The sequence below is a fragment of the Trichinella spiralis genome (assembly GCF_000181795.1).
Source record: "Trichinella spiralis strain ISS 195 chromosome Unknown Scfld2, whole genome shotgun sequence".
Lineage (NCBI taxonomy): Eukaryota > Metazoa > Nematoda > Enoplea > Trichinellida > Trichinellidae > Trichinella > Trichinella spiralis.
Window position 1 is genome coordinate 5,536,378 of NW_003526941.1, and position 8,717 is coordinate 5,545,094.

An 8,717-nucleotide genomic window follows, 5' to 3' on the forward strand; every position below is an offset into this window, starting at 1 on the left:
AAAATTATAATTTGTCATATAAAAAAAAGTAATTTATAAATGAATTATGTATAATTTTTTCAACCAGTTTGTATCGATTCGTCCGTTTATTATTATTGTTATTATTATTTAAGCAGAATATGTTTATTGTTCAATTCAACTATTTTTGGCCAATTGCACATGGTAAACAAATTGTATTAGATATTCATCAGGCAAAAGTTAATTCAATCTGTCGATCTGTATCAATGCATTAAGCATTAGGCAAACAGCAGTTCACTGATATTTTGATAGTTTGCATTTATTTATATATTTTATTCATTTGGCTTCTTTCTGGTGCTTCAAAAGATCAACACGTTTACGTGTTTAAAGCGAATGTTTTTTCATTTTATTTCAAAAATTATTTATTTTACTATAAGTTGTTTTGTTTTTTAAGAAAAATTATCATATCTGTAACTCTTTTTGTTACATTTCTTTTAATGTAATGATTTTAAAATATATGTATCAGTTTGTAGTTTATTTTGAAAATTTACATGTTTTTATTTAAATAATCTATAATATAAATAATAAATATTTCTTGTTGAACTTATCTTTTTTTTCCATTATCTGATGCATCAGTTGCTTCATCTGCGAACAGGTCAAGCAGAAAAAGAATGTGTTGCTATGTGATATATGTTGTTGTTGTCTTTGCAGATAATTATTAGTTTCTATATTGGGTTTGCATGAAAATTCCTCTCTCGTACTTTCATCACTGCTACTTTGTTGACTTCATTTTCATAGCTTTCATTGACTAACTTTACTGTGTATTTTAATAATTTTGTTTACGTCAAAGTTCTTCAACATTGTATTTATATATTCATCTTTTTTTCTTTTAATATTTGCGAAAATGAATTTTTTTTTTGTTGAAAATATTAGACATTGTAAATTTTTTGCAAGTATTTTATTTATTTATTTATTTATTTGGTTATTCGCGTTGAATTGAATTATAAAACCAAGTTTATACCATCGAAGGTGCGACTTTATTTTTCATCGCTATTTATGTTTGGTGTGCTTGATTTTATTTTACTCTACTGTAAAGTGCAATTTGCTTAACTGTTGTTGGTGCGCATATGGTGCGAACCTGTTGTCGTCATCAGTCGATCAGGTAGTTGTTGTAAAATTTTGTCGAAATATTTCTGTTCAATTGCTCATTTTATCGATTAATCGAATTCTTTGTTTGTTTAAATTTTTAATTTTTATTTCTAACATTTGTTTTTTTATATTAAAACAAAGAAAGATTCAGTTGCGTTGACGTGAAAGAAAATCTACTGGGTGTGATTGATTAAATTTTACTAGCACTGATAAATAAAATATGCCGTAGAGTGTTGGAATAAATGCAAATCCCATTATGGAATTTGATCTGTTTTTCAACTTTCTGCTTCTCAACCATGCAGACATGTAGATATCTACAGACAACAGATGAACAGATATATAGATGGGTAAATTTAATAGTTGTTCGTTGAAAGTGCCAGCTTGTTGTTGTTGCTCTTGTGGAATTAGTTCTGAACAGCTGGTTGTCATAACTTGCCTAGTTTATCATCATTAAACGATTAATTTATTGACTTTACACACTTTCAGTTGTTTAGTTCAGTGCATTTCTTTTCAAGTGGGGATGAGATTGCTTAGTTTTTTTTTGTTTTGTTTTCATTTTTGGCTTGCTATTTTCAGTTTTGCTTTTTGTGCATGCGAATCGATTTTGAGCTCACTTTTTATTTAAATTCACGTCCATTTCATTCTAAGTTAATCGCGTATGATTTATTTATTTGTTTGGTTATTTTTTTTGAATTTTTTTATCGATCAGTTGAAAATAGTAGAATTTGAGGAATGCGCTAATTTTTAAAAAAAAAGAGAAAAACGTATTTGATTTTGTTGATTTGTTCGACCGTGGTTGAAGGAAATAATGCGGAGACAACAACCAAGCTGGCAGCAGCAGCAGCTTTGGGTTTATTCTTTGTAGGCAGCAGCAGGCCTGCTTCAATTAATCGACTCCATTGGCACAACGTGATTTGCCTACTGAAGAAGCAGCTGCTGTTTCTTGAATCTTGAAACTTTTGTTTTCTTGGCAAGCGTTATTCCCCACTTCATCATCATCATCGTACACTCGATCGAGCACTTTATATAGTTTATAATATTGTTATAAGGAATGCGTTGTTTATTGGAGCAAACTTTCTTTGCTGTTGCTTTTTCTTCTTCTAGCTTTAATTATAAACAATATATTATTATTATTATTAATTTTTTCTTCTTGATTTAGAAATGGACGAAGAAGCATGGGTAACGCTGGCCACCAACGACTCTTACACACTTGGAGCACTTGTGCTTGGTCACAGTTTGCGACGAGTTGGCACTTCACGAAAACTTCACTGCATGGTGACCACGTCAGTCACCCAAGAGATGCGGTACAATTTTTATTCATAAGAAAATGGGATTGATTTTTTACGTTGTTGATTGTTTCAAGACGCAGTCTTGGAAACGTGTTCGACTCGGTCACTCAAGTGGACGTGATGGACAGTGGCGACGAAAGTAATCTGGCGTTGATTCAACGACCCGACCTTGGTGTCACCTTCACCAAATTGAACTGCTGGAAATTGACTCAGTACAAAAAATGCGTTTTCCTTGATGCGGATTGTCTCGTGAGTATCTTATTTATTTATTTATTTATTTATTTGTTTGTTTTTTAATCCACTTCTTTTTAAATTCAAGGTGCTACAGCAGTGTGACGATCTTTTCGATTATCCGGAATTATCGGCAGCTCCGGACATTGGCTGGCCGGATATTTTCAATTCTGGCGTGTTTGTCTTTGTTCCTTCAAACGAGACATACCAAAATTTGGTCAAGCTTGGCGTTGAACAGGGCAGTTTTGATGGTAAGTGTTTCTTGTTTTATTTTTTCAATTTTAATAATCAATCATTTAATAATTTAAATTTTGTTTTTTATTCACATAACTTGTGATGTTAAATATATTATATTCATTTCGGGTTTTCGAATTATCCACTTTGGCATTTTAAAAATCAAAAAGCAAAATATTAAAGTGTGAAAACAACAAAAAGGCGATGCGTAGTTAGTTAGTTTACGTAAATGATGATGCTCTGAGAAGCGTTGTTCGACAATGCTATATTTGATCAATTGGAAAAGTATGGTTATTTTTAGCTTTTTAAAGAGAGTATGGAGTAATTATTTTCTTTATTTTTTTATTTAAATTTTTATTATTTTTGCTTCGTGGGTTGGAATTGAAATTTCAACAGCTTTACTTTGATGAATTTTTCCCTCTGCTTTGATGTTTACGTGTAAGATTGTAATTCGATTTAATAATTTTATTCAGTGACGTTGGTAAAGAGGAATTTGACGAATTTTTACAATCCAATTTGTTTGAGCGTTAATGCATAATGTTGAAAAAAAAATTCAAATCTGCTGTTCCATGCTTTTCAAAGCAGTAATAAATTTTTCAAACTTTTTTTTCAAAATTTTATTCTATTCATCTTTCTCTTTATTATCCGGTGCATTTAGGGTCTTTTACTTTAAATTATATAATTATGTAAGATTTGTTTGCTGAGTGAGATTTTTTTTTCTTACTGTATTTTGTATGTCAGTAATTTATATTGGTTTTTGCATGTTGGCGTGCATGAACTGTTTGGACAGAGGTGTTATGATGAACAATTGGCATTCTTAAGGAGCTGATCAAGGTCTGCTGAATTCGTTCTTCAGCGAATGGAGATTGAAAGGGCCCTCTCACCGTTTGCCATACACGTACAATACAGCTTCTAGTGCACTGTATACATATATAGCTGCTTTGAAGCGGTATTGATTTATTGCGGATTTTAAATTTTGCTTTTCGCGCTGTTTGAAATTTTCATTTTCTTCAGATTCATGGGCGACGTGAAAATTGTTCATTTTATTGGTCAACAGAAGCCTTGGAATTTGCTCGGTTCCAAAGATCCGCAGTTGGGCGCTGCTTTGGAAATGGAATTTTTGAAAACTTGGTTTTCAATTTTCAGTTCTAACGTGCTACCAACTCTTCATCCTGAATACGTATGTGATGGTATTTTTTTCTCCTTTTTTAATTTCCTTTTCTGTACGTCGATTTGACTGTTGTGTGACATAACCAACCATTCTGTTTGTCGCTTCTGAATGAAAATGACCGTTGTTCGGATAAACAATAGCTAAACTTTTTGTTAAGGTTTAATATTAATCATTTTCATTATTTATTTATTTAAGTTTTCTTTATAAGCTGTAGGATTGAAATTGAATTAAAAATTTAATTTGTTTAAAGTGAATTTAAATTTGTTAAAAAAGCAAGTTTTTAAATTGATCTTGATTATTTATTTGTACGGTTGTTTAAAATATTTCGTAATAAACTATTTTTGCGACAGTTTACTAAATTGTGAAAAATAATTTTTTTTGAAAATTATTGTAGACGGGGGGAGGAGGGGAAGAGGGATGTGTAATTAGTTTAAGATGAATCAAAAAAAATTGCACACTGTAAACATTCTCTCTTATACTTCGAGTGATGTACTGTTATTATTATTATTATTATTATTATTATTATTAGTATTGGAAGTGTGTGTAGCTAGTTTATTTTGCTAACATTATTGCTCGCTTTATCTTTAGTATTACTAAACTGCTTGTATGAAAACGTTTTTTTTAAAGCTTTCCAATCGTATCGGTGTCTGTATGGAACGCATCAAAGCGCTCTATGGTGTAAGTAGCTTATAGCTGTAGCCTTTTTTAGTAGTATGATAAAGTTTGTGCTTGTCTGGATGATAAAATTAATAAAACTGGAATATATACAGTGATCATCACATGGTTAAAAAATTTTATGGAAACTTTAGGCTGAAATTTTGCGGAAACAAATGCCAGCTGCTGTTAGTGATGCAGACAGACAGCGAGCATGGGAAGAAGGAATTGTCGACTATACTGGACGCGATTCGTGGGAAAATATACAAAAACGGCTCGAAGAGACAATCAATGGCGAAAAGATAAACTACGAAGCTAGTGACCATCCACAACATGAACAACAACAACAACAACAACAACGGAAAATGTGTGCAACAAAGCAGTGCGGTTTTAAGCAGACAACATGATCCGACGTCAGAGGAAGCTCGCAAGACAGTTGCAGAATGCAAAATAACCAAAAATCAGAAACATTCATCCATTCATTCTTTTCAAATGTTCTTCTTTTTTTCTTCTTCTTCTTCAGCTTTTCTCAGTTCGGACAATTTTTCGAAACAGTAGAGAAACGTCGTCCAGTTGGTATTAGAAAAAAAACCGCTTATCACATTTAACTGCTGCTTTATCGGTTGGTTTGTTTTTGATTTCACGAATATTTTGATTTTTTCCATTTTATTACTTTATGCAGTTGGATACCATGCATGAAGGCAGATCAGGAGATCTTTTAGCTCTCAATTTATTTTACACACATGTATTATTTTTATTCATAATAACTAACTAAATTGAAATGAATTGAATTTTTAGACACGTTTCTCCACGAAGAATACGTTTTTAACAAAGTAAATAATTAAATCGTGCAATATGAATGATAAAAAGAAAACTAGATGAACAAAAATTGCCTGAACGCAAAAAATTTCTTTCGTTTTTCACTGGGCGCAAAGAATCACGTTATGAGTCATCACAGCATCACGGCCGTTGAAATAGCTGTACGGTTCATGGATACAGTCAGGGTTGGCCGAGCCTATGGGTTGGTTAAAAATTGAAATATATATACCAAGGCGGTAGTTGTCACGTTGGTCGCAAAGAAAGAAAGAATACTACTTACGACGCATACGTCGAGACGGTGGTGTCACTTTGACCAGATAGTAAGTTGGAAGATCGACGCATGCTTCGAGGATACTATTGGAAGCTAATGCTGCAAGCTGCTCAGCGGTGATTGCCGGCAAGTGGATACGATAATTTTCACGAATCATTGATGATTTCGGTTCGTAATACCCATCCTTTAATTGAATAATATGAAGAAGATAGAAAACAAGGAAGAAAAGGAAAGAAAATCAGCTTAGTCTCGAATGTACTCGAAGTTTGCTGATGAAATCGATCAAATTTTTCGGCGGAGCCACACGTTGGTAGTCGAGCGATTTCAAAAAGCACTTGTTACCCACGAGGTCTTTGATCATGGTCAGATTCTGAGATTCGAAAAACTTATTTTCACTCACAAATTCCCATTTCCATTATATACATACTTTTCTGAAATCGTGAATGACCACTGCAGGACGATTCATACCGAACGATGGAACATCAATTTTTTCAACCATACCACTTTTGTCCACTTCAACATGCTGTGCAAGCATGTACGGTGTATCTGCAATTTCGGTAAAACACGAAGCGGAAAACATTGGCTGAAAAAGTTATTTCAATGAACGAACAGTTTGTTTGAAGCAGAAAACCACAGAAACACAGTACCCGACGTTCCATGTAACGGTAGAGAAGCAACGTGCCAAGGATTGTCGTAAGCAGAAGCCAAAGAATCAGCGAAGTCAAGCAGACCAAGTAGAGAATTCTGGCTCGACGCCAAGCCATGTAACGGCTCACCAGAATTGGATGATTCAAATTTGCCGACGGTGGCATTTCCGCGTTGAAAGTGCCGTCAGTCTGGAAAACAACATCCTAAAGAATTAAGAATTAAAAAATGAAATTTATTATTGGAGCAATGCCGCCATTCACTTACGCTTTCCAACGGTGCCTTTTTACTTTGATCTTCAACTTTTGTGGGAATGGTCATGATTTCGTACCAACAACAATCTGGACGCTAAAGAATAATTCACAATTATATATATATATATTAATTTTTGAATAGAACAACATCAAGGCGAAAAGTAAATTTTTGGAAAGCGAGACAGCGAGCAAAAATAAGTGGAAATGAAAATGGAAATTTTTTCAAGCTTCACTTGTTGTTGTTGTTCATTGTTTCTTCAGCTTGACTGCAATAATATATCAATCGGTTTCCATAAAACAACGAACGCGCAACTGAGAGAGCATTTCAAGCTCGACAAAATCGGTCACATGATGTCCTTGCAAAATTTCAAGCGAAACTGAACAGAAACCGCAACATGAAACGCAAATGCTCATCAACGCTTCTCAGCGAAAATGCTAACTACAGTAATTAACTAACAGCAAAAAACAATATGACGAAGCGAAGAAAATATACAACAACAACACAGAAAGACTACATGTATTCAATTCATTCGTCGTCAAACAAAAACGATATTGAAGTGAAGATGAAAAAATATTTTACCATCAAAAACCGTCAAAAATTAACAAAAGGTTACTGAAAATATGCAATGAACTACATCATTGCTGAATGGCTTGCTACTGATCAAAATACTCTTCGAAAATATGAAAAAGTGAAACCGTAAAAGCTGCTTTTGTCATCGAATGAAAAGCTGAAACCAAACATAAAAAACACGCCCGATGTACGGTAGCTCCAGCGTTGTTTAATACCGCTGCAAAGTTCAAAAAGAATCAACTGGAGTGAATGCAAAACACTGACAGCACAGCAAACTGCTAACGCAGAGGACTACCGAATTCACCAGCTTACACGCTCTCTTAATGGCAAATGTGTACACATCAACAGTATTCTAAATTGAAAATCAGGATCTAATATTTTTAGATAAAGAATAAACAAATTCTGTTGATCATCTAATAAAACATAAAGCTGTACATTGTACACAGAAATAACAAAATATTAAAAATTTAATTACCGACGTTCAATATTGCAATGCAATTCAGTAAGTGAAAAATTGATTTCGCGCCATTAGACAAAGGCTAACTAACTGCTGAGAGAACTCTCAGTGGCTAATGCGCAATTTGATTAGTCAATTCTTATTTCTGGTACGGCCTAAAAATCTGCGAAGCCTTCTTTTCTTCGTCATTTTCCCGTCTGTCTTCGTCTGTCCTACTATCAGTTGTTCTCTCTCGGTCTCTCTCTCTCTCCTGCTGAGCTAATGCTGGTCAGTATTTGTCATTTTCTTCTATGCAGTGCTCTTATTTCTTTAAATATAATATTCGGCGATTATTATACTTATTAAACATTAAGTAAATAAAGAGCAATAAAAAATCTACAGTAGCCATATTTATTTGCAGAAACGAAAGAAATAAAAATTTGCATGTTAAGTCGTTTGCTTTATTGACATATTGACATAATTTTAGTTTGAGACCGTCCGTGTATGAGAGCAGTGCGTTTTGATTGGAAAATTAACTGAAAACCAATATCAAATGCCAAACACTAAATTTGCTTTTTATTCATTATTATTTTTTGGAATAATTTCTGAAAAATAATTTTTCAATCAACATCCAAAGACAATGAACGTTAACGATGAGAAGATGACGAATTTAGCAGTAAGTGGCAGTTTTATCATTTTTAAGTTTTAGTTAGCTAACAATATAATTGAGAATCGATATTGAGCATAATTTCTCAACATATTGTATGAAGAATTCTCAAAATCAGATAATAGGTGACATAATAAACGCCAAATTTCCGTACAATTAAAATTCATTAAATACACCTTGTGCGCATTGTTTATCTATTATTAAAAAATAGTCTTTCGAAAATCACCTTTGCAGTAGCTAACATGCATGCACTATCAATTGACCCTAAGCAAGCTCTTGCCCGCAAATTTTTCACTTAAAATTAGCTTCATTTGAGCTACTTGGTTTTCTGACTTTAGAAAATTTTTCAGACATACGTAGTGTGTTTT

The 8,717-nt window shown here is 33.1% G+C and overlaps 3 protein-coding genes across 3 annotated transcripts; 1 reads left to right on the top strand and 2 right to left on the bottom strand.

Moving 5' to 3' along the window:
• Window positions 1-1,064: 1,064 nt before the first annotated feature.
• Tsp_05821 (putative transmembrane transport protein) lies at window positions 1,065-1,536 on the bottom strand. The gene is made up of 2 exons (XM_003380064.1): window positions 1,309-1,536; window positions 1,065-1,151 (listed from the first exon to the last, which is right to left on the bottom strand). Exons 1-2 carry the CDS (start codon window positions 1,534-1,536, stop codon window positions 1,065-1,067), a joined length of 315 nt encoding a protein of 104 aa, XP_003380112.1.
• A 732-nt stretch (window positions 1,537-2,268) lies between these two features.
• On the top strand, window positions 2,269-5,093 carry Tsp_05820 (glycogenin-1). Its single transcript, XM_003380065.1, has 8 exons — window positions 2,269-2,411; window positions 2,471-2,645; window positions 2,716-2,878; window positions 3,684-3,810; window positions 3,876-4,041; window positions 4,427-4,453; window positions 4,660-4,710; window positions 4,842-5,093. Exons 1-8 carry the CDS (start codon window positions 2,269-2,271, stop codon window positions 5,091-5,093), a joined length of 1,104 nt encoding a protein of 367 aa, XP_003380113.1.
• Window positions 5,094-5,606: 513 nt separating this feature from the next.
• On the bottom strand, window positions 5,607-7,089 carry Tsp_05819 (BRICHOS domain protein). Its single transcript, XM_003380066.1, has 7 exons — window positions 6,982-7,089; window positions 6,689-6,769; window positions 6,424-6,627; window positions 6,204-6,359; window positions 6,036-6,146; window positions 5,786-5,960; window positions 5,607-5,701 (listed from the first exon to the last, which is right to left on the bottom strand). Exons 1-7 carry the CDS (start codon window positions 7,087-7,089, stop codon window positions 5,607-5,609), a joined length of 930 nt encoding a protein of 309 aa, XP_003380114.1.
• Window positions 7,090-8,717: the final 1,628 nt, after the last annotated feature.

Coding starts and splice junctions, on each gene's coding strand:
- Tsp_05820 (XM_003380065.1), top strand. CDS start 2,269: ATGGACGAAGAAGCATGGGTAACGCTGGCCACCAACGACTCTTACACA. Junction 2,412..2,470: donor TCAGTCACCCAAGAGATGCG/GTACAATTTTTA, acceptor GATTGTTTCAAG/ACGCAGTCTTGGAAACGTGT. Junction 2,646..2,715: donor TCCTTGATGCGGATTGTCTC/GTGAGTATCTTA, acceptor TTTAAATTCAAG/GTGCTACAGCAGTGTGACGA.
- Tsp_05819 (XM_003380066.1), bottom strand. CDS start 7,089: ATGAGCATTTGCGTTTCATGTTGCGGTTTCTGTTCAGTTTCGCTTGAA. Junction 6,147..6,203: donor TCATTCACGATTTCAGAAAA/GTATGTATATAA, acceptor TTCGAATCTCAG/AATCTGACCATGATCAAAGA. Junction 5,961..6,035: donor ATTTCATCAGCAAACTTCGA/GTACATTCGAGA, acceptor ATTCAATTAAAG/GATGGGTATTACGAACCGAA.
- Tsp_05821 (XM_003380064.1), bottom strand. CDS start 1,536: ATGACAACCAGCTGTTCAGAACTAATTCCACAAGAGCAACAACAACAA. Junction 1,152..1,308: donor TATTTTATTTATCAGTGCTA/GTAAAATTTAAT, acceptor GCAATTGAACAG/AAATATTTCGACAAAATTTT.